Source organism: Prionailurus viverrinus, chromosome A1, assembly GCF_022837055.1.
Source record: "Prionailurus viverrinus isolate Anna chromosome A1, UM_Priviv_1.0, whole genome shotgun sequence".
In the NCBI taxonomy this organism is placed as follows: domain Eukaryota; kingdom Metazoa; phylum Chordata; class Mammalia; order Carnivora; family Felidae; genus Prionailurus; species Prionailurus viverrinus.
This window is the reverse complement of record NC_062561.1, coordinates 24,838,549-24,863,647: the sequence shown is the minus strand read 5'-3', so window position 1 is coordinate 24,863,647 and position 25,099 is coordinate 24,838,549. Positions and strand designations below refer to the sequence as shown.

The following is a 25,099-nucleotide window of genomic DNA, read 5'->3' as shown; positions in this document are numbered from 1 at the left end:
TTAACACAGAAACTTACCAAAACATACAAAGAGCAAACACCTTCACCAGCCATAAAATAAAGAGACCCAGATAATTTACACACTTGTACATCTCCAAGGAAACCACAACCAAAACCCTGGCAGAGACGGGAAGGAAATGTGGAGCTTGGGCTTGGGAGACCTAGGTTACTGCCCGTCCGTGTGATATCAGGCTCTGTTTGGCCTCCCTGGGCCTCCTTTTCTTCATCTGTAAGTTGAGAAACGGAATCCCTTCCTTGTGAAAAGTTCCCAAAGTCTACTCTCTGGCTGGTAAGCGTCTGCACCAGTTAGGGCCCGGGGAAGGTGTGCTTCAAAGGAGCCTAGAAATAGGGGCAGGGGTGATCAGGAGCTGGGGCTATCACCCTGGTGGGTCCCACTCTGCCCCTCCCGGCTCCTGCTCTTACCTCAGCGGCGGGGAGAGCTCTGGCCTCGTGCATTGCGCTCACTGAGCAAGGCAGATGCCCACGGCTCGGCCGCTCAGCGTAGAGCAGGGCAGTTGGCGAGCTGCACGTGGGATCTCCTTTCTGACATGCCTCCGTGTACAGCTCAAGGCACGCCGATCCAGTTCCCTCCCAGTTTCTAGGCAGGACGGTAGGCAAACTGTCCCAGAAAGAGAGCCATCTACTATTTTCTTAAAAATATCCGAATCAGGAAACCCTACAACCTCTCCGATGTCTCAAATCGCTACCCTGTAACCTCTTTTCTGATACGATGAAAGCTTTCTCTCTCTCCCTCTCTCTCTCTCTCTCTCTCTCTCTCTCTCTCAGGCTATTCTCAGGGGGGGAATTAGAGAAGCTGCTCAATTCATAAAGATTCTGTCACCTGCCTTTAACGACTGCCACCAGGCCTTTCAAAACAATTCTTTTAACCTGCTTCTGGGGGCTTGTCATCCAAGTCTTTAACAGTTTTCTTTGCTATGGTCTGGGTCCAAGCCCACTTTCTTAAGTGACAGAAGGATAACAGAGACACGGAAGGTGGCGGTGAAGGGACCGCAGAGATGACCTATCTGGCCATGTTCCTCCCGCCGCAGAGGAGAGAAATGACACCCAAGTTAAAGGATGCTCCCTGGCCCCACCCTGCCAGCCACCAGCGGGTCTCTGCCTAGGGTGGCACAGCCCGGGGCTGGGCCTCCAAGCTGTCTTATAAACCCTGCTGGCCACTGTGATGCCTGGCGGTGGTGTCTCCAGATAACTACGTGCCTGACTCTGAGAGGACAGGAAAGGAACTGTGGAGACAGCAGTGGCCGAAAGGAGGGTAAAACCGGCCAGGATGCTCTAAGCCAGTGAACCAGGAGCACAGAGGAAATAGCAAGGAACAGGTGCTGGAGTTCACCTGGATGTAATCTGCATATCACCATCTGGACTATGAAAACCCTCTGGGAACTCTAAATATCTGCTACTGAACAAATGTATACATCTGTGCATGTCTTGATTTCCTTATTTTGAGAGTCAGAGACGGCGTGAGCGGGGCAGGGGCAGAGACAGAGGAAAAGAGAGGGAAAATCCCAAGCAGGCTCCATGCTGCCAGTGCAGAATCCGACAGGCGGCTCGATCCCACGAACCGGGAGATCGTGACCTGAGCCGAAACCAAGAGTCGAACGCTTAACTGACTAAGCCACCCGGGTGCCCCCACATTTCCTCTTTCGGTAAATATCTGCCGAATACCTACTATATGCCAGGTCCTGGGCTAGATGCTGGCAACACAAAGGTAAGATGTGGCCGTGGCCTGGTTCGTAGGGAAGAGAGACACCAGTCACTAGAATACAGGGGGCAATTTAGAGCCAGAGGAAGCGGGGAAATGGCTCTCTCCCGGAGAGCCAGGCACGGCCCCACAGGAAGTGACAGGTGAGCTGGGATTCCACAGAGGAGAAAATGCTTAGAGTTCAGTCAGTCTTTTTTCTTATTCGTGCCGGATGATTAATCCATATTCTCTCCAGAGAATATGCTCTCCATTTTTGTTGGAGTCCAAGAAAACAATGGCTAAAAGACAAGTGAGAAGGCCAGGTAACGTTTACTGAGTGCTTCTTCAACGCTAAGTGTTTTATATGCATTTACCTCGAGCCACAGTCCTAGGGAACACTGTTATGATTTGCTCTTCAGAGACGAGGGAACTGAGATTTTAATAACTGGCCCAGGGTTACCTTGCTGTGAACTAGGGAAGCCTCATGCTGGCACAGAGCCTGGGGGTCGGTTGAGGCACCCTACACCCCACTACAGGCCAACACGATGTAGGTCTTCCTGGAGGCAGCTTTCCTCGTATCTGGGGTCACTGGATTTCTGTACCTTAAGGTTCTCTGCTCTCCTTCGGGGTTACTCAGCTCTGACCTCGAGTTCACTGGGGATACACATGCTTGGCAAGGTTTTACCTATGGCTAAAACCTTCCTGGGATCTTTGGAGAAGTTCCCTTCAGTTCCTCAACATCTTCAGGGGAGAGTTAGGAGCAAGAACACCGCCAGGGTGACCATGCCCATTCCTGCCTGTGCCTCCTGTCTCTGGGGGACAAGGGATGCTCTTCCTTAGTAGCTCCACACCTGTCATCCCATCACATTGAATAAAGCCCTGGCCTTCTTCTAGGGCTGGAGATGCAGCGATGAATAGCAAAGAATCCTTGCTCTTGAAGGACACACGATCCTGTGAAGGAAAGTGCCGACTGCCACTTAGAGGCCACACTGACCTTCACGTTCTAACTGTGTTATTATCACGGCGCTGTGGGAGCAGAGAGGGAGAAGCACTTAACTCTGCCCCAGAGGAGAAGGGAGACGTCTCCAAAGAAGGCAATATTAACTTTCCTTGAGCTACATCTCAAAGAACCAGTTGGAATTTTCCAAAAAGACAAAATGGAGAGCGGCACTCCATTTCTCCACACCGTGGTCCCCATTATCCACAGGGGCTATGTTCCAAGACCCCCAGCGGATGCCTGCGACCACGGGTAGTACCAAATCTAATAAATACTATGTTTTCCCTTATACATACACAACTATGACAAAGTACAATTTATAAATTAGGCACAGTAAGAAACTAACGATAATTAATAAAACAGAACAATTCTCACAATATTCTGCAATAAGAGTTATGTGAATGTGGTCTCACTCTCAAAATATTTTTTTGTACTGTACTCACCCTTCTTGTGATGATGTGAGATGATAAAATGCCTACGTGGTGACACGAGGTGAGGTGAATGATGTAGGTGGTGGGACGTAGCATTGGGCTACTGTTGACCTTTTACCTTCTGATAAAATGTCAGAAGGAGGATATTTTGCTTCCGGACCGCGGTTGACCGCGGGTAACTGAAACCGTGGAAAGCGAAGCCATGGATAAGGGGGGGACTACTGTATAGGAGAAAATAGCCCTGCAAAGGGAGGAGTCAAGCAAGAGAAGGTCACCAAGGAAGCCGTTGGGGGTTTAGTATGACTGGCCCAGGAGGCAGCCCCTAGAAGAGTTTGGGGAAGTGCCAATGTGGTTGCCTTCCTCACCAGCTCTTGTTTCCAGAAGAAAAAGTTTGGTGATCTAGGCTCTCCCTGCTATCTTCAGCCACAATACTGAAGGCATCCCCTTTAGGTCATACAAATACTCCGCAGCTTCCTAATGCAACAAAACCACTGTGTCTAGAGGCCATTTTGGGTTTGTTTATATGGACAGAGATTCCTCCTTCTGTATTTTCTCCCATGCAGAAAATACAGCCCTACAAAGTGAGGAAGGAACTGGATATGTTAGAAAATGGGAAATGGGGCCCTGAAAAGTGAAGTTACTCCCCACAGTCTCAAAGTGAGTCAGTGATTGGTCTGAAAAGCGAAGTGGAGCCTTGAGCATTGTCGTTTGGTTTAGCCAAGGTATGGGAAAAACAGAAGTCAACTAAACACTTAAACGACGTTAACAGATTAAAAAAAAAAACAAACCTAGGGATGCAAAATCCATGAAATGTACTTTATACCTCGGAGATGTCGATGGAGAGGAAAACAAGGGGAGAAGTTTCTTCAACCACGTCTTTCAGGAATGGCCTAGGCTCCACAGTTTACAGCCTCACCTATTGCAACAACACAAGCTGCCTTTCTCCTAGTCCAAGCCAGCAATAATCCATTTCAGGCATCCAAAATCCTCATCCAAATGCTAATGATCCTGTCTTCCTTTGTGAAATTACATATACAATTGTATATCGATAATAAACTAGGAAGCAGCATGGTATGGTGAAAAGATGATGAGTTTTCTATGCAACTGCTTCTTGCTATGTGTTTTTGTACACATTCCTTAAATTAAAAAAAAAAATTTTAACATTTCTTTCTTTCTGAGAGACAGAGCACGAGCAGGGGAGGGGCAGAGAGAGAGACACACACACAGAATCCGAAGCAGGCTCCAGGCTCTGCGCCGACAGGCTGACAGATGCAAGCCAGACACGGGGCTTGAACCCATGGACCACAAGATCATGACCTGAGCTGAAGTCCGATGCTTAACCGACGGAGCCACCCAGGCGGCCCTCCTTAAAATTTTTTTTTAAGTTTATTTATTTTGAGAGAGAGAGAGAGAGATTGAGCACATGCGTGTGAGTCAGGGAGGGGCACAGAGTGAAGGAGAGAGAATTCCAAGCAGGCTCCAAACCCAGCATGAGCCTGGCGTGGGGCTGGAACTCATGAACTTTGAGATCATGACCTGAGCTCAAATCAAGAGTCAGACACCTAACTGACTAAGCCAACTAGGCGCTCCTTAAATTTTCTGAGCCTCAGTTTCTTCATATGTAAAAAAGCGCTATTAGTAATGCAATTTACAGTGCTCACTCCATAGGGTTGTATTAGAATTAAATGAGACAGAGGATTTAAATTGTATACAACAGTGCTTAATGAAGGAAGGAAAGAAGAAAGCAAGGAAGAAATGAATGGGGAATTTCACAAAATCATCTTGGGGAATAAACGCAATTTCCACCATAAATTGTATCAAGTATTATGTAGAGTCACCACCTAAAATCCACGCTTAATTGTAGGTATGTTATCTGTAGGTCTGTGTGTATGTAAATCTATATTTCACATCTGTTTTCTACCTTCAAATGGTCTTAGTTTGGCTCGTTTTGGTTCTTTTAGCACATTTCTCACACAGAGTTCTTGAAGTCAGTTGCAAAAGGTATTGCAGAAGTGCTACCTGACATAACCAGAAGTCAACAGCATTGGTATTGGCTGATCTGAGGTTGAGTGGTCAAGGGGCTTAGTCTTGCCTGAAATACTGACGGTGGAAAGTACCTTCTAACAGTTGAGGAAGTGTGGCCAGAGTGGGAAAATGTATAGCAATCTTAAGAAAAGCCTGACCACATCTCCATGAGTCACCAAAAGAAATGAGATCTATGAGTTATCTGTGATGGGGACCATCGGGCAATGTCTCCTTAATCGCAGTTGTCCAGGGGACGGATTCTGTGAGCTTGTGCCCTACTTCTGTCTGCTCTCCACTCCCTCATACTCTAGGCATTTTCTCTATGATTGTTGGAGCTGGAAAAATACCAAGACAATACGCAGCACACATTTGTATGTTCGCAATTACAACAGAAGCTTCTATTTATTCTTAACAATGCGACCTCATTTTCTATAGGCTCATTGGGGTCATTGTTCTAGAATCTCTAATGACAAACTCATTCTCAAAAAAAAAAAAAAAGAGGACTAACAGATACATGGAGGCAGGAAATTTGTATTCATTTGACGGGCTATACATATCTTCAGTCTGTTGGAAGCCACAGTTTGGTTGGCAAATATTTACCGATACCAATTTATACTGGGATATGTGATATATATCATTTCCTTTGTCAAAATTTTAAATCACCTTTAAGAAACTGTGAATATAAAATGGGAAAGAGGCAGGGTGTAAATCTTGGTTCTGGCACTTAACTGGCTCTGGGACCTTGGACTTAATCCTCCATGAACCTCAGTTTGGTCATCTGTTATAAGAATATGACGATATCAACCTTATGCATCTTTTGTGTTGAAATGTAAGAGTAAATATATGTCAAGTGTTCAGCACAACGCCCAGCAAATGGCGAGGGCTCGGTCAGTCCACAGTGATGATGAGTGTCGTAGAGTGACTGTGCAGACAGACTGATGGCATGGGGAAATGGGAAAGGAAAATGACCCTGAGAACAGTTCTAGGAAACAGACAGTGCTTTCTCCTATTTTATAGATGAGGAAACTGAGACTTGCTCAGGCTCCACACTTAGTAAAAGACCAAAATACGAATCCAAATTTGCCTCCAAATTTGCTCTGCCTTCTGAATATCATACCTGTTTGTTTCATGCACAGAAATTACAGACAGTCAGACTCACACACTTTAAAAAACTAAAATGATATACAATATTAAATACATTCTATATTGCATACTTTATATATGATCGGACAGATTAAGTATCCCAATTGCCTTTACTCTGTGGTCATAGGAAAGAAACAAAGGATCAAGGATATGTTGATGAAAAGACTTCATCTGAAAGACAACAAGGGAAGGGAAAAATCTGAAAAATTTCTCAAAGGTGACCATACTATTCTATCTTTCCAAAGGGATTTTTTTTTAATGTTCACAAAGCATTGGAAATGACAGGGAAAGTTCATTTCACATTGTCAAGATCAAGAAGGGGGGCATAACAGCACAGGCGTTGCTCATTTTTTTTCTTACTTTCACTTTGCATGTATCGCCCAGATTTCTCCCCTAAGGACCCCTCACCCCCACCCAGTGAAAATAACGTGGGCTGATGATGTCAAGGAGGTGTAGAGGACCCACATTTTAAAATGTTACACCAGAGATGAACAAAGATGCAATTCTAATTCTAAATTTTGCGGGAGAAAAGGAAGAAGATGCAAATTTTATACACATACATTTGTGCACCTCTTCACTTCATGTATTTGGGTACACAGCTTAGATAAATTTCGGTACTGACTACCCGACTGAGGGATCAACATGCAGGGTGTTGTTTAAATGCAAAGTAATTATTCCATTAATTCACTTCCCCCCTGAAAGTACAACCAGAGAAAAAAGGAAAACAAATTATCCGGAGATTGCAATTCACATGCATAATTAATTCGCCTGCAGAATTCGGTGTCTTGGCTTTTCTGCCAGTGGAGAACATAATCTCTTTTCCATTTTAGTTCAGCCACTCAGAAAGATGTGTGTGTGTGTGTGTGTGTGAGAGAGAGAGAGAGACAGAGACAGAGACAGAGACAGACAGAGGCAGATAAGACAGATAAGGCAGAGAGCATCCACTGGCTATGTAACTGCTGCTGGACTAAAACACGAATCAATGCTGCAACCACAGGACTGTGGCTGTGCGAGTTCCTCAATTTAACATTGCAGCTTTTCCTTCCACCAGAAAAAACCCAATGACCATATTTGAGAAACAAGCCTCCTTGTAACTTATAAATGGGGCTGACACACAGGCGTGGCTCTGAAGTCGAGCAAAACTCATTTTAAGCCCCTAAGTGGGTCACTTTTTACGTCTCTTTTTCAACTCACAATTAAAACAATCTTGCATTCTTTCACAGTTGGTAGGGCACCTATGTTTGGCCACGACTGTACACTTAGAGATATGGGTGTTCCAGTGTAAATACTAAATCGTCTAATTTATTTGGGTCTATCAGTCACAACAGTCAAAAAGGTGAATAAAACTTGACTGAAAGTATTCTAACCTTTTAAGACTGAAAACTTTTCAAAGCTTTTGAGGATGGATATCATATTTTGCGACCCATGCAGAGATCGATAAATTGGTAAAAACTAAATAGTCAAGTGCAGAGAGGTGCTGGGTAGATACTGATGGTGATGGTGATGAAGGAGAAGGAGAAGGAAAAGAAGAAAAGGAAGAGGAGGAACCTGTCTGATAAAAGCAATTGGAATACAGATCCATTTATTTGGGATAAATTATCATTATTTGAGCTCAACTCCAGAGCTTAGGTACAAATAAGCCCCATGGTCTGCTGCCTGTTTATTCCAGGAGAATATTATTTCTCCTGGAATTCAGCAGCTATATAAAAAACTGATTCAAATGTAGAAAATTAAAGTAATAAACCATCTGCATGGACTGGCTTTCTTCACGTATGAAGATAACACCAGTAACTACCTCACAGGATCGTAGGGATGACTAAAGATATCAGTATTGGTTAAAACGCAAAAAATACTCCATCCCGAGTGAGTAGTACACGAGTGTTAGCTATCATTATTAGGGTGGTAAATTGAAATTCTTTCTTCCCCGCTCTGCTGCTTGCTGTAGGTTACAAGATGAAGCGATGATGAAATTACTGGGAAGACTGATGTAATCACTGAAACTTGGCAAACCCAAAACAATGGGGACAGTCAATAGTTTAAGGAAATAGACTCAGAAGGGAACTGAGGAAAGCCACAGGAGATGCCATCTGGGCAGCCCTGTGTGTCTTCAGCAGCTGTAGGGAGATGCCCCTAAAAATGTGAACGTCTAATCTGGTGGCAACTTCTCAGAACTTCAAAATGAAAACAGCGTGAAACATGGGACGCTTTTGATGTAAGTGCCTTGCCATCTGGCAAAACAGGGAAACTTGAAACTCTTGGAATCTGTTGACACTGGTTAGTTTGACATTTCGGTGGAGCTCTAATGCTAATGTTTAGTATGCCCGCAGGGCTCAGTATGTAGGTGGCATAGCATCATTTTGGTGGTTTCTGTGAGTTGGGAAACTAGCTGACAAAACGCCCTAAAGAAACAATTAGACTAATATAAATAATGTTACTCTGCCACAAAATCTATTAATCATAAAGTCTGGTGCCTTTACAATCTTGCTTTATAAATGTTGACTCTTCGTTAATGGAATCTTATGAGCAAGTTTGTGAATTTTATTTCACCTAGACTGATATCAAAATGCGTTTGCCCTCTCTCCTCTATATATGGAGGGTCTTTATTCTACAAGTAATGAGAAGTTGACTTGAGAACTTTCTAGAATAATCCAAAGTAACTAAGCAAAAGTTACCAATACCTGTTCTTAGGTTCCCTGTCATCAAAGAAGCCCATTATCAACTACAACAGTTTCAGTAAGTGTAGCTAAGTTTGAGGTCATTGCCTGTGTTTAGGCCGAAATAATAAGATTGTAATTTTGTCTGTTTGCGATGGTCATTGGGAAATTTCCTAAATACCTTGCACTCAATGTCCACTCAGTGCTTTGAGGCTAAAATGAAGAATAGTGCTTTGGCAAAGAGGCAGCACGGTAGAATGCAAAATACCGGATGATTACTATATCTCCTTTCACAGCCATCACTGTGAGGAACTCAGTAAATAATGAGTTCGTAAGTGGAATCAAAGAAAAAGACCTCCATGCATCTCTGAGTAGCTGAGAGAAAATACGTGTGACAAATTTCCAATTCAATAAATATCATTAGTGCTGACCACGTGCTAGGAGAGCTAAGAAGGAGCTCAGGCTGTCAAACAAGGAATTGAAACTTAAGCAATTATGGTTACTGCTATACTTACTCTAAGATCAAAACGTTAAACAGACACACACACAGAAGAAACGGTTCGTGGGGCAAGGAAGATGGCCGAAGGGTTCCACAGGGAAGACTTCCAAAAGGACTCGTTTCTTGAAGTGAGTCTTGAAAACTGACTGTAAGTTTTATAAATAAGAAAGCAATCAGAGCAACAGTTGGAGCAAAAAGCAGTGAAAGCATGGAGCTTGCTGGCGGCTTGTGGTCTGGTGCACCCAGAACATGGGCAAGTGAGGGGGGGGGGGGGGGTGAGAGGATGGAGGGCAGCCAGAGCAGAAGGAAGTGACAAGAAATAAGGTTGGGGAAGTGGTTGAGGCAAGTTTGTGAAGGCGTACAATTCTTTGGTAAAATTATACATTAATTAAGAGAGGATACTTCTTCGTTCTCTAAAAGAGGATTCTGCACTCATTACATGAAACCCACAACGATATCTCTTACTTATAAAGACAAAAAAAGCTTCTGGGTTTATTGCAAATTTTTTTCTCTTCTCTTTCTCCCCCCTCTTTCCTTTAAAATTATGAGCACCAAGGTCTCCTCAGTCAGCTTCAGAAATAAAAGCTTCTAATGATCTACATCTGGGAAAAAAAATATGCTGGTGTGGAAGAAGGGCTCTAGAAGAGACAGATGCTTATAGAGAAGCAATATGGAGCTGGAAATCATAACTATCTAACATCCCTCGACCCCTCCAGTAGCCCAGTGACAGTGGGCCAGTTGCTTCCACGGTGAGCCCCCTGCCTCATGTCTAAAGGCATTATGTGAGATAATGCATAAGGAATGGCTACATGTTGTAAGTAGGTATAAATATTATAATATAATAATATTTTTATTACTTGTCTTGTCCTCTCTAAGTAGGTCATATTTGAATGGGACTTTACTTGTTGGCCTCCCTTCTTCACAGGGACCAGAAGAAGGTTTATAAATGGTATTAAAATACTGAAATTGCTTCCCGAATTACTGATTGTTTCAAGGCATACTTTGTAAGTTAAAGGAAATAAAATTTTAAATGTGACCAAGAAAAGCATCCTTCAGAGAGCTAATGAAATGTCCCACCATAACAGTGCTTGATCAATGGGTAAGCCCCAGAAGATTCTTCCCTGATGCTACTGGGGGTGAGCTAGACAGAAGTGAAATGGATATTTTATAGCGTATCAGGTTGACACTTTAACAGTCTAAACTTGATTTAAATCAAGAGACTTTTTTCTCTACTTTGAATTAACTTTTTCATATTCCATTTCATTTCCTTCCAAAGTAAGGAAAAGACTGACATACCTTCACACTCTAATTTATTTTGTTCCCATTAATATTTTTACTGGAAAGAAGATAGAGCATTTTTTTAATTTGTTCTTTTCTGGGGCTCAGGTCCTCCTCCCCCAATTCCACATTTTTGCTAGTTTAAAACCACTCACGAGAGATGTGTAAAACACATTGATGCCCCCATTTTGCAACTTTCAGAAATTCACATTTATAGGTAAATGGCTAATTCCATTCAAATTTGCCTGTGCAGATGGTTCTTTCTTTGAAATGTTTTATTTAATAGAAACCAATTATGATAAATTTATGTAAATTCAAAACTAAAACACGGCGAATAAACCAGCGTTGTTGACTGATAGGTTTTGGTTTTTTTTTTTTTTTTAAGTTGCACTGGGGAACTAACTTGAAAAAATGAGTTGCTATCCTTGAATAAGAAAAATTGGGTTTTGATAAGGACCCTGATAAATTAAGCCATTTCCAGTCTGAATGGCTTTTATGCTTATCATCTGTCAATGGTTGTTAATACTGTTGGATAATGATAATTAAATGAATGCCGACGCTACAAGATTTAAAGTCTATGTTTCAACAGAGCTTCTGGAGTAAATATTCCATGTCGACTTTATCAGGATTTCTGATGTAGACAGAAGCCTTTCATCCAGAATTTAACGGCCATTTGTTTGGTCATCAGCCTAAGCAATAGTTCAAACAATTCTGCAAAAACAGTACAATTAAGCCACGCAAATTGCTTTTATTTTTAGAGAGTAAATGAAGAAAAGGCGCCTCCAATTCCTTGTGGTTATCAGACATATCCATTAAAACCACTGGCACCAAAATCACTCAAATAACCAGTAACACACTCAGCAACATATGACTCAAGACGTTAATACATCCACTCAAATGCTGTAAAGAAACTTTTTAGAAAAACAGAACCACGGGAGCTAAAATTAAACTACTCCCACCAGGCCAATGAGCAGCACAATCTAAATGATCAATACCCACTTTCCTGAAAACATTTTAAAGTAGATCAAATCACAGTAAATAGCGTCCCTGAGATAAAGCAAGAGAAATAAATCAAAACATGGTTTGGTTTGAAAGGGGGGGAAAAAAAAGGGGGCACCTGGGTGGCTCATTTCGTTGGGCGTCCAAATTCGGCTCAGGTCAAGGTCTCACTGCTCTTGAGTTCGAGCCCTGCGTCGGGCTCTGTGTTGACAGCTCAGAGCCTGGAGCCTGCTTCAGATTCCGTCTCCCTCTCTCTCTGCACCCACCCCCACTCATGCTCTGTCTCTGTCTCTCTCTCTCTCTCTCTCTCGCTCTCAAAAATGAACAAACATAAAAAAATAAAAATAAAGTAAAAGGGAAAAAAAGAATCCTGGTTTTGGGGGTGCTAACTGTGGATAACTAGAGAAGAAGCCACCCCACAGAACTGAGGGGTCCGACTCTGGACAGCCACATGGGGTGGCTACAGCTTGGCTGGGCAGTTAAACGGTGACATGGTTCACAGAGGGCTCGGGTGACAGGTGCTCAGATCTCAGTCCCCTGAAGGCAAAACCCACGACCCACAGAAACAGAGCCGCCCAACCAGGAAAAACATCATGAGCACTTAGAAATGACAAAAAGACATTAAGAAATTTTACCTTGTTGAAAAACTGTCCTCAGTGGTACTGGCGTGTGACCAGAAACCCCCTTCTTTCTGATCTGCAGAACAACTTTGTCAAACCCGGGTATGCGGTCACAAGGCAGGAAGTGACTAGAGTGACAAATCATCAGGCAGGAAAGAAATAGATTTTGTCTTTATAAGGACATTTTACCTAACTTTTTTTTTTTCTCGTGTCTCCTCCCCCACAAGAATCACCTGACAGAACAGGTCACACTGAAATTCAGAAACGTCTTACCACTTCCTTTTTATAAGCATTTTTCTCTTCCCTTCCCTTTCTTTCTTCTCTGTCTCCTAAGCTCTGGGCTACTTAAACCTGTCTGATTTCAGATAACAAGGCAAGGTCAGCCTGCTACCTTTACTACTTGCTCTGACCCCACTTGCAAATGCAAAGCCCAGGTGCCTGGCTACTCAGAGCAAAGACAAACAAATGATTAGTTTTTAGTGAAGCAGCCAAGGGAGAAGGTGGAAATCCACCTGAAACAAACTAAAAGGGATTTCTTTGGGAAAGCTCCGCCCCAGCCGAAACCTAACCTCTCTCAAGTGTCCCTGAACACCGATCTTATTGGAGCAAACAAAACAAAATGGTCTCTTTAAGGGGAAGGGCCTGAAAAGAATGGCCACTATATTATTTACTCACTTTTATTTATAGAACATCTATGTGCTAGGGATCTCTTTAACCCAATTAAAGATTTCAATTATTTAGACGTTTCCTATAAAGAGCACCAGTGGATGACACAGGCAGCTGCTGTAGTTAAATAGGTAGCTGAATTCCTTCTTACTGACCAGATTTATTTTTTGAATGCACGGTTTATAATGTTAGCAAGTAATTAAAAAAAAAAAAGGCTCTATTCTATGTGCAAACCCTGGATGCTTGTCTTGAGGGCAAATTCCCATCGTCAAAAGTAAGTGCTCGAGTGCTCATGGCCTCACAGAGGCTGTGAAGGTTGTGTAGTGCCCTGAGTCATGTTAACTAAGTATAATCTCCACATTTCCCCCAAACTGTGTATGGCTCCAGCGGTCAGCTACTGAGGAGTGAAGATATACGGCGGTGCTTTAGTCTGACAGTGAGTTGACCATGCTTGATCATTCTACACGCTTCTGTAGTTGCTAGGAGCCTGGAATCCCCCCAGTGGGCACTCCGGTCGGGGAGCTGCTCTTATGCACCTTTTGCTTCTTTGAGGTCTCCCCTAGAAAGTTCCTGCTTCCAACCTCAAATGTTAAACCAAGCTGTTTCTAGTTTATCTACTTCATTGGCCAGTGATGGGGCAACTTCTTGGTCAGAACCACACAGAGGCCATCTTGAAGAAGAGGGTGGGCCGAGTAATGGGAAGAGATGGTGGAGATTCGGTCCATTTGAGAAGTGGCTAACCTCCAGAGAACTACCAGCCCTCCAGTGACTTCTAAGGAAGACTGGGAGGGCGAATCAGACCCTGTTTGCTCCGTTCCATCATTACTCCCAAGTAAGAGATTGCAGAGGGATTTCAAGAAGCAACTAAATTCCTCTGGGACACCAAGGAAACACCTACGCACCACTGTGACAGTACCCGTCACGCTACAAAGCAGCTGGCGGTTCCTACTCTGGTGGGAATAATCACCATTCTGAGCCCCGCAGCAAGATTCTCTAGATAGTGTCCTGATGGTTTAAGGATGAAAAACATGTGAAACGTGGATCCCTCTAATCTGGTTCTATGTCCCAGGTTGGTCTGATGAATGGAATAAAAACACCCCCGCAGGAACATGTCAGAAAGGGAAGGAGAGACTCCTTTCGTTTACCTGGGAGGAGGAAAGGGGCAGCATCCTGTGTCTACCGGTGCCTGGTCATCGGAGACCTGGAGGAATCTGTAAGGAAGAGCCATCTGTTAGGAGAAGGGGCGAAAGGGCTGTGAAACACCGAGGCAGGTGTAGATGTGGGGCAGGGCGGACGCGTGAGGACGGTGAGACACATACGGTTATGACTGGCAGTCAGAAGAAGGATTTAGGGTTCCAGACAGCATCTAGATTCTAGAAGATGAAAGCCATTGAATTGTGCCGCTTAACTAGCGGGGCGAGGGAGGAGTCTTCTCTAGCAGGAGCTCAACTTGGGCTCCACCTTGGCCGCCCACCAGCACCTCACCCACATCCTGGACTACTCCCTCCAGAGTAATCTCTTTATCTGCCTCCCAGGGGCGTGTCTACCCAGATACAGGCAGTTGTTTAGACGCGACATCCAGGCTTCTTCAGAGGGCAGGATTTTATCACTGTCAGAGTTGAGAATTGCTGGGGCATCATGGCCAACATGCATAAAACGGGACTTTCTGTTTTGTTACTATTTCTCTGTTCTCCACAGACCACACGCTTCGGGTGGCCCACACCCAGAGAGGACCTGTCCCACCCGCCACCCTCCACAATGCCACGTCTGCCACTTCTTGGCTGGCCCATCCTTTGCCTTCTCTCTACCCCTACTGCCCTCCCCTACTCCTCCCCCCCCACCCCCCCCAGCCCTGGGCTGCTCAGAAACCTGCAGCCTCAGTCTCTAATTCCACATCAGCCACTATTCTCCTGCCATTGTGTGCTGCTGAAGTCACAGAAACACAGACTTAGAAGTCTATGAATTCAAGCTGCCTGCCTTCAAATTCCTTCTCAGAAATACTTTTGCTCGGTTGCATTAGCTTCCTGAGAGCAGGCAGTTCCCAACCTGGGGTCCCTGGACCTCGAAAATTATTATGCATAATTTTGTATGTTCTTTTTTTTCCTGGGTTCATCGTATTCTTTACTGTAATATCAAAGAGATCACGGGAGGTGCCTGGGTGGCTCAGTCAGTTGAGCGTCTGACTTCGGCTCACGTCATGATCTGGTGATTCGTGAGTTCAAGCCCCACATCGGGCTCTCTGCTGTGGGTGTGGAGCCTGCTTCAGATCCTCTGTCCCCCTCTCTCTCTGCTCCTCCCCTGCTCGTGTGCTCTTTCAAAAATGAACATTAAAAAAAAAAAACCAGATCACAGACCCCAAAAGTTAGGCATTTATTCCAAATTCTCTCCTCTTGCCTCGATCTCCCACTCCAGCCTCCAGCATCCTCTCCCACCCCTTATTTACTGAGATGATTCAAGGCATCCAGCCTGAGCTTCCTCATCTAGCCTCCTCTGCTCTTACAAGATCCACTTTTTCCTTCTCTTTCCATCTTTAAAGGAACAGGTGTCCTTCCATCTTCTCAAGGTCCATACTTTCTCATTTTAGTCTTAACCTTCTATCTTCTGCTGACTTAAATACCTTGCTCCATCAATGACTGCACACTTTTCTGGCATCTTTAGTCTCTTGTGCTCCCTTCACTTGCTTTCACACACTGTGGGGCCGGTACAAAGGGAAGAAGACGGTTGCATCACTCCATGGCCATGTTTGATGGGTAGGGAATGAAAGGAAACAAGATGGGCACAATCCCTGCCTTTCCAGAATGCCCACTGTAGTTAAGGACGCAGACAAGTGAAAAGGCGAGTGGTACCCAGAACCATGAGATGAAAAGCACAATGCCTGTGGGAACACACAGCACTAATCCAGACTTGGGGTCTGGGAGGTGTGCAGAGGGAGCAGAGAGCATGGTTAAGAGTAAAGATGCTGGGCTACTTGTCTGTTGTCGACCCCCAGCTCTACAGTTGTACCAGTCATGTGACCTGGGGCAGATGACTTCATTTCACTGGCCTCGGTTTTGTCATCTAGAAAATGGGCAGAAGAATAGTGTGAGGGTTGGGTTACATGGAGAGATATAGAGAACACATTAGAGTGCCTGGCACATGGTAAGTGACATATAAGCATTAACTAGTCTTTTAATATCTGTACCAGTCTCCGGACTAGACTCTGCACGTACATTGTTTCATTTCTTCCTCACAATAGCCCTATGAATTGGGAATTATTTTGTGTTTTTTTTCCTTCAAAAAACCGTTTTTTACTATAGTTTTCTTTTTAAAAAATTTTTTTTAACATTTATTCATTTTTGAGAGACAGAGCATGAGTGGGGGAGGGGCCGAGAGAGAGGGAGACACAGAATCCGAGGCAGGCTCCAGGCTCCGAGCTGTCTGTCCGCACAGAGCCCGATGTGGGCTTGAACTCACAAACTATGCAATCATGACCCGAGCCAAAGTCGGCCGCTTAAGCGACTGAGCCACCCAGGCGCCCCTAGTATAGTTTTCAATTCTTCATGACTTCCATGGAATTCTGCACTGCCATCTTTCCTGTGAGACCTTTCAGGACCTCCCCCTAAAGCAGGTAGTCTACTCTTCCCTCCTAGCCAGGCTTATTTCATTGACTTGCTTGGAACGGAGCAGTGGGAAGTTAACAGACAAGACACAAGCAGAGGTCTTGAATATACATCCATGATCTGACATGGTCTCCTTCATGCCTGACATTTACCACGAAGGAAACACACCTTTGTTTCAGGGGAGTGACGAGATGCTTGGGACCAACCTGAATCCAACCCACAACACGGGCCAAATCTAGCAGACCCACATTCTGACGCAGAGCCACCCTGGCTGACCCAAAAACCTAGGTGTGTTGTAAACAGGTAAGATGTGGGAGTCGTTCGCTAAGTAGGGTTGTCACGGAGACACGTGACTAGCAGTGCCCACCCCACCCCCCCCAAGCAACTATTCACAACTCTGATGCTACCAGAATTTCCAATCATCCTTACTCTGGTCTGTTTTCTACAGAGTTAACACCTTCTAGCATGCAATATGTTAACATTAAGTTTACTGTCTCCTCCCAAACCCAAGCTCAGCTTTGGGCAGATGTTTATTGGACTTTTTCTCAGCCATATGCCTGGCTCGTGGAGCAGTACCACTGCTCAGGAAACGGGACGTATGGGTGAAAGCTTATTGTCGCTTTGCTTGATAGCAAAAATATAAAGGAAGCAGCAGAGGGAATGTATAAATTGGGGTTCCATGTAATATGTGGCAGTTATAATGAGTGGACTAGAACTAGATCGCCTAAGCAAGAATAAATCTTAAGAATATAAACTTGGAAGAAAAGCAAACGTTGCGGAATACTGCGAATATTCATACGCATTTTACCCAACTGTTATAGTGTGATTTGTGGATGTGTGTGTGTTTATAATAAAAACATGTCTAAGCAATGGTAAATGCCAATTTAGGAACACAGTTACCTCCGGCAAGTTAGGGAGAGAGTGGGATCAAGGAGGGTGGACAGGAGAATTCAACTATGTCTGTAGCAAAATGTTCAGATGTGGCAAAAAAAAAAAAAAAAAAAAAGTATTGGATACATGAGTGTTGGCTCTAATATTCTCTTTTGTAATGTTTTAAATATTCTTCACTTAAGTTTTAAAAATTTTAATTTCATGATTCATAATATATTCACACAGCTTAAAATTTAAAAAGATGCACTAAGATATATGGTAAAATTTTGTCTTCCTTCTCTGGCCCCTGGTAACTCATTTCCTCTTCAATTTTTAAATAATGGCTTCATTGAGCTATGGCTGAAATTAAAATTCACCTTCTAAAATTGAAATTCAGTGGTTTTTGGTATACTAACAGAGCGGAGCAACCAACCATCACCCTATATTACTCTGGAACATTCTCATTACCCCCAAAAGGAACCCGACACGTACCTATCAGCAGTTACTCCCCATTTACCCCCACCGCTCGAACCCCCAACCACTAATTTACTTTTTGTCTCTGTAGGTTCGCTTCTGGACATTTCATATAAATGGAATTATAGGCTACATGGTCTTTAATGAATAGTTTTACTTTGCAGCATGTGTTCAAGGCTCATCTGTTGTAAGATGTATCATGTATTGGCACTTCATTCCTTTTAAAAAAATGTTTATTTGTTTGTTTATATTGAGATACTGAGAGAGAGAGAAACTCACAAATCGTAAGATCGTGACCTGAACTGAAATACAGTCAGATGCTTAACCTACTGAGCCACCCAGGTGCCCCAGTACCTTACTCCTTTCTATAGATGAATAGTATCCCAGTGTACAGATATACCATATTTTATTTATCCATTCATTAGTTGATAGACATTTGAGTTGTTTCCACTTTTTGGATACATGAACAATGTGGCTATGAACATTTATGTACATGTTTTTGTTTACGGACACATGTTTGCCTTAATATTTTAATCAGTATAGTTGACCCTTGAACACCATTGGGGTTAGGAACACTGCCCCCCCCTACAAGGCTGAAGATCCATGTGTAACTTTTGATTCCCCCAAAACTTAATTACTAACAGCCTACTGTTGACCAATAATAGTCTTGCTAATAACATAAACTGCTAGTTAACACACATTTTGTATCTTATAGGTATCGTATACTATATTCTTACAGTAAAGTAAGCTAGAGAAAAGAAAATGTTATTATGGAAATCACGAGGAAGGGGAAAGACATCTACAGTATAGTACTGTATTTTAAAAAATCCACGTACAAGTAGAGCCATGCAGTTCAAACCCGTGTTGCCCAAGGGTCAACCACATACGGTTTTAGAAGTCACTGGGGCACCTGGGTGGCTCAGGTGGTTAAGTGTCCAACTTCGCTCAGGTCATGATCTCAAGTTCATGAGTTCTAGTCCCATGCTGGGCTCTGTGCTGACAGCTCAGAGCCTGGAGCCTGCTTCAAATTGTGTGTCTCACTCTCTCTCTGCCCCTCACCCACTCACTCTCTCTCTCTCAAAAATAAAGACATTTTTTTAAAATTTTTAAAAAAAGAAATCAAACATTACCCTTGGGCTTATGAAGAAACACCAGCCTCCTGACACACTCCTTCTTTACCTCCAATTTCCATTCCCCAGAAACAATGATTTTCAACAGTCTATTTCTTCTGCTACTCCTTATTTCTTTTAAATTTTTTTTTTAATTTATCTTAAGTTTACTTATTTTGAGAGGGAGAGAGAGGGGAGAGAGCAAATCCCAAGCAGGCTCCACAGTGTCCACACAGAGCCCAATGCAGGGCTCGAACTTGCTACTCCCTATTTCTAAGATGCTATGTTCATGCTGGGTCTGGATGTCCACGTTCAGTTTTTGGGTTTGTTTGTTTGTTTGTTTGTTTTACATCTTACATGGGAGACGGAGATTTGACCCTCTCACTTCCCCCAGTGTGTAGACACGAGCTCCCCCACCATCCTCTAACACAGGCATAACACCTCTTAGTGAAATCAACATTCCGTGTTGACAATGACTGCATAAATATTCACAGCTCAGTTATGTCGGGCATAATGTTTACATCTCCCTTTTGTTTCTACCCTTCTTCCGAGGGTCCTTTGTCCTCCTCTCTGGTCCTGCTGCCCAGCTGCCATCCAGAAGCTTCCCTCTGCCATCATCCCGGGATTCCCCTTCTTCCCCCTCTGGGTTGAAGCTCCTGTTTCTCTGCACCTTCCATTTCTCCATCTCCTTCCTTGTTTTGCTAAGCACATCCTCTAGTAGATTCCTAAGATGGCATGGGACATAAATTTCTCCAGACTTTCTTTTTTTAAAAATTTTTTTAACGTTTATTTACTTTTGACAGAGAGAGAGAGAGAGAGAGAGAGAGAGAGAGAGAGAGAGAGAGAGAGAGCTTGAGCAGAGGAGGGGCAGAGAGAGAGGGAGACCCAGAGTTCGAAGCAGGCTCCAGGCTCTGAGCTGTCAGCACAGAGCCCGACACGGGGCTTGAACTCACAGACCGCGAGATCATGACCTGAGCTGAAGTGGGTCGCTCAACCAAGTGAGCCACCCAGGCGCCCCTCTCGAGATGTTTTATAGCTGGAAATATGTATAGTCTAGTCTCATTCTTGGAAGTCCACACTGGAAATCATTTTTGTCAAAATTCTGGAGGGATTGTTTCAGTGTCTGATACTATCCTGATGTATGATCCCTTATGTGTCATTTTTTTTCTTCCTGGAAATACTTAGGATTTTTACTTTGTGCCTGGCATTCTGAAATTTTATGATATGCCTTAGACTGGATATGTTTTCATCCACTGTGTGCTAGGGATTCTGTGATCACTTAATCTGGAAAATTCAAATATTTAAGTTCTGGAGAGTTCTCTCTCTCTCTTTCTCTCTCATTTCCTCTGTTTTCTGTGTTCTCTTTCATTGGGATTGGATTTGATTGTTGGGCTACCTGGCTTGACCTTCTAATTTTATTTTTCCTTCTGTTTTCTGTATCTTGGCTTGCTTGCTTGGTTAGTTAGTTAGTTAGTTAGGAGAGAGAGAGTGTGAGCAGGGGAGGGACAGAGAGAGGGGGAGACACAGAATCCGAAGCAGGCTCCAGGCTCTGAGCATCAGCACAGAGCCTGGTGCAGGGCTTGAACTCATGAACAGCGAGATCATGACCTGAGCCAAATTTGGACGCTTAATCGACTGAGCCACCCAGGCGCCCCTGTCATTTGGCCTATTTCTACTGTCACGGAAGTATGTCAACTTTTTCTTCAAGATTTCCATTGAACATTTCCTTCTTCTTTTTAATAGCCAAAGCCTCCTTCTTTTTCTCTGAATACTCCTTTTTAACATATAATAGCAATGTGGGGGGGGGGGGGTCAGGACAGAGTGAGGACGGTCTTACTGCTCCTCGTATAACCTGTCTACCAATCCTCGTGTTTTCCAGCTCCGTCTTGCACAACAACCTTCAAAAGTATGTGGTGCCTCAGAGTTTTGAGCTTTGCTGAGTCCATGGTGGGATTTGAGTTGTCTCTTCTTGGTGTCTCTCATTCCAGGCTTGGGGGCCAGCTGCTGTGTGTGCTTAAGCACTTTCTGCAATCCATCTATTCTATGGCCTCCAACATTCTGCTCACATCTCTTATCGACTATTACCTCATTTGATATTGGGCTCTCCTCCTAGACTGGAAAGCCCATGAAACCAAGGGCTGTGCATGTTTTGTTAGCTTCTAAACACTCTATCCGGCATTTCAACAATAATTTGTTGAATAAAACGAATGCAGAGGACTCTGCTGACTGGAAGAAGGAGATAGAAAGGAAAGGCAGAAATGTACTTTGGCCACAAAGGAATGTCATGGGGGAGCTAAGTACTCCTGCTGTGATGAGTGCAAAGGTGTAGCTTCGGAAGGGGGGTGGGGTGCCAAGAAAGAGAAAAGGCTGCGGAATCCAGCAGAGACCAGATCGTGGTGGGTCTTTCAAGATGTGTTAGGGAGTTTGGCCTTTACTCTGAAAAGAATGGGGAACTACTTTAAAGTCTGTACTAGTTTCCTAGGGCAGCCGTAACAAAGTACCACAAATCGGGTGGTTTACCCATGGCCCTTCCAGTTTCTGGTGGTCTGTTGACAATTCTTTCCGATAGAGGCATCCCCCAGATCTCTGTGGTAGCACATTTCCCCTTTTTATAAGGAGACGGCCATCCCGGATTAAAACCTACCCTTCTGACCTCATCTTGATGTCATCTCCTACAAATACCCTATATCCAAATAAGGTCACATTCATAGGCACTTGTGGTTAGGACTTCAATATCTTTAGGGGAGGACACAATTCTTAACAGGAAGTGACACCTTATACCCTTACTACCGCCTCTTAGAAAAACCTCCCCACCTCCAACGAGAAAGAGTGGGCGTGGAGAGGATAAAGATCAGACCATTCCAGAGACCTGTGGCTTCAGGTGGGTGGAAGGCGAGGGCACGCAGTGGTGGGACAAAGACAGGTGGGCAGATGCAAGGGACGCTTGGTGGCTTGGTAAACAGAACGGACAAGAAGGAACTGATTGAATACAGAGGAAGAAAGAGACTGAACAGACGAAAAAAAAAACAGTCAAGGATGACCCCATCTCTTAACTCCCACACTGTCTTTACTGGGCTGCTCATCTCACCCCTCTCCTAAAACTGATCTAAAGGACTTGACGTAGCGTTAATGTGTTCGCTGTTAATGTCCTGTCTTTAAGTGACATTTGATGCGTGAAGCATCTTCTCCACGAACGATTATTTACACATAATTGCAAAACGAGCAATTCTATTTTGAAATCCCGCTGTCATTGCAAATATCTAAAGCTCAACTCCTTCTTCCTCTGACAAAGAAGCTCCCGGGCACCCCGTCCTTAGTTCAGCCAGGAGTGCATCACTGACCCCAGGGCGGTCCAGAGTACTTTTTGACTCCTCCTTTTTCCTGTGGCCAAAGTTGCATTTATTTTTCCTTGATAGTCTTTCCCAATTTTGTGCTTTCTATGCCTCTTCTACCATATACCCTTACTACCATAGCCCTGGGCTTCGGGTCAACTTCCTGATTCACTACTTCCTACCTCGCCGACCCTTAATACATCCTGCACATCACCACCATACTCCTCTTCATCAAGCTACACCTCCCTCCCCTCATTCTCCTGCTCATTAATCATCGGAGATCACCCACCACTTGCAGGATAATGTCTAAATGCTGCCTCGATCTATCTTTCAGGCCTCGTACTGGCGGCATAAGCCCTCTGGTGCTCTTGAGCAGGTCTGTTAGCCATCTGACAAAACTGGAACATTTCTCATACGCCTATCAGATTCCTGCGCGCTCTCCCTGCCTGCTCCTTCACTCCCCATTTCTATAAATCTGAATCATTCTCCCGGTCCCAAGAACGAGACTGGCTACGTCATTTGTGGGCCCCGGTACAAAACGAAAACGTGGGGCTCTATGTTAAAAAATGATCAAGGATGTTTAGACGCGGACGACAGAACATTAAGCCAAGGGTGGAGCCCTTCTGAGCAGAGGGCCCTGTGTGACACGCGTCACAGGTCCACAAAGCAGTCCCTGCTCCTTGACCACCAATTTACCTTTTGTTCTCTTCCTAACACCTACAGTACTTGTCTGTAAGTCATCCTTGACATTTACTGCACGCGACCTTTCTTGGTCCATTAAGCTCCGTGTCCATCTGCGTGTCTGTATGTGTTTGTAACATCTCGATTCATTCATCAAGCTCTTAGGAGGAACATCCTCCGTGCCAGGCCCTTAGGAGACAACACCAGAAGACTCCTCTCACACGCTCAAGGATTTCACAACGTGGAAGGTTACTAAATATCCCAACAATTATAACGCCCTTTGATCAACACGGTGAGAGACAGATGCCCAAGGTACCGGTGACATGATGGGGGTGGCGCGGCGGGCAGGAAGGCATTTTAGAAGATGTGGAGCTGGGCCCCCAAGAGTCTATGGAAGCTGGCCAGGCGAAGCAGGAGAAAGAGAGTGATGAAGGGCATTTCAGAGGGACCGGCACATACATACAGTGTGGGACTGTTACGTGCCTCACCCGGCCGAAACGTCAGCTTCTGGAGTACAGGAATTGCACCCTCACCTAGCACCTAATCCAATTCATTGCTCATAGTACAAATGCAATAAATATTGGATGAGCTGAGAAGGCAAATTGATTCCATAAACAATGTGGGACTGAAAAGTTGAACAAAAGGATAAATTTTCCATACATATCTAAAATTTACAAAGCATGAGAGGTCTTCCGGAGAATTTATATATATGCAGCTGCCATTTAAAGACTGATTTTACATCTGGTTAGTGCTAATTTTCCTACCCCTTTCTGATAACAGTACAACAAAAGCTAATTATAGCTATTATTGCCAGGTAGAGTATAAACGGAAGAGGGCTGTTCACAGCTGCGAATTTTATTTTCATAAAATGTCAAGTGCAATAAAATGTTAGCCCTGCAATATTTTTAAGTATTAAAAAGTTAAATCTAGCAAACGATGCAGGCTCTGACCATTTCCAAGGTAGAGAATTTGCGTAACTTGAGTTTATAACAACTCCATAGATACTCACTAGCATTTTACAACCCATTTGCACTAACAGAGTCATTAAAACAGATGCGGGCCGAAGTGAATGTAGGCCACTTACCTTCGGCTTCCCATGCTGGAAATACAGTATTTCCTCAACTTTTGTGAACACATATGCTGCTGTTGCTGAGACAGTATTTGATATTCTTCCAACCACCAAGAATACAAATACACGGACCGAGATTTTAAAATAAGCACATAGAAAACAATACAAGAAAAAGGGTGTGTGCATCAAGTCTTAAGATGCAAAGTCATGAGCCTTTTAACAATGCAAAGCTAAAAATAAAAATGAAAAAGCCACTAAGAAAAATATTTGGGGAACATGGTGTGCAGGAAAAGCAAAAGACCTGAAATTAGAAATCTTAGAGATAACTCCCGATTCCAGCATATGCACCAGATCTTGGGTAAGGAGTTTCCCCTTTACTCAGCTGAACTTATAGGTAAATTGGAGACACTCCCACCTATGTCACAGGGTTACCCTGAAGAATAAAGGAGATTATTCCTAGCACAGCTAACACAGTGGTCCTAGCTAGTGCCAAATTTTAGCTGAATCTGAGTTGGTTACTTGTGGTCCACATAAAATACGTAAACATTTCATTACGCCAAGTCCGATTCATTCATTCATTCATTCATTCATTCATTCATTCATTCATTCTTTTCTTTCAAATTCAACTGGAATTTATTGTGCATTTACTAGTGCCCTGTGCTGAGGGCCTTAACACATCACCTTTAAGACTTCCAGCAACCCCATGATGTAAGTGGCATCTATTTCCATCCGAAGGTAAGGACACTGAGGCCCAGATGAAAAGTTGTTGTTTTTACTGTGTATCTGCAGCCGCAAAATGAAAATATTTCTGGTCAAGTTCTCTATTCCTTAAATAGGAATATGAATCAGCTGCTAATTCTTTGCAGAGTCGGCCAAAACATAGTCAGTGCAGCTTCAGTCGGTTCATATGACACAGCTTCCTTATTTCAATCACTCCTTTATTAAACAAGCATTT

General features: G+C 43.8%; 1 protein-coding gene across 2 annotated transcripts in view; it reads right to left on the bottom strand.

Annotated features, from left to right (window-relative positions):
- The window catches only part of LCP1 (lymphocyte cytosolic protein 1), a 53,493-nt gene extending 40,993 nt beyond the window's left edge, over positions 1-12,500 (bottom strand). Inside the window, exons 1-2 of one of the 2 annotated variants that reach the window (XM_047864786.1) lie at positions 11,129-11,134; positions 2,159-2,162 (exon numbers count right to left, since the gene is read on the bottom strand). Coding sequence is in view for 1 of the 2 variants with exons in the window: in XM_047864785.1 (XP_047720741.1) it covers positions 12,360-12,489 (130 nt within the window). In the remaining variant the exon portion in view is untranslated. Of the gene's footprint in view, positions 1-2,158; positions 2,163-11,128; positions 11,135-12,359 lie in introns of those variants that run through there. The other variant, XM_047864785.1, reaches the window with a different exon arrangement.
- Positions 12,501-25,099: the final 12,599 nt, after the last annotated feature.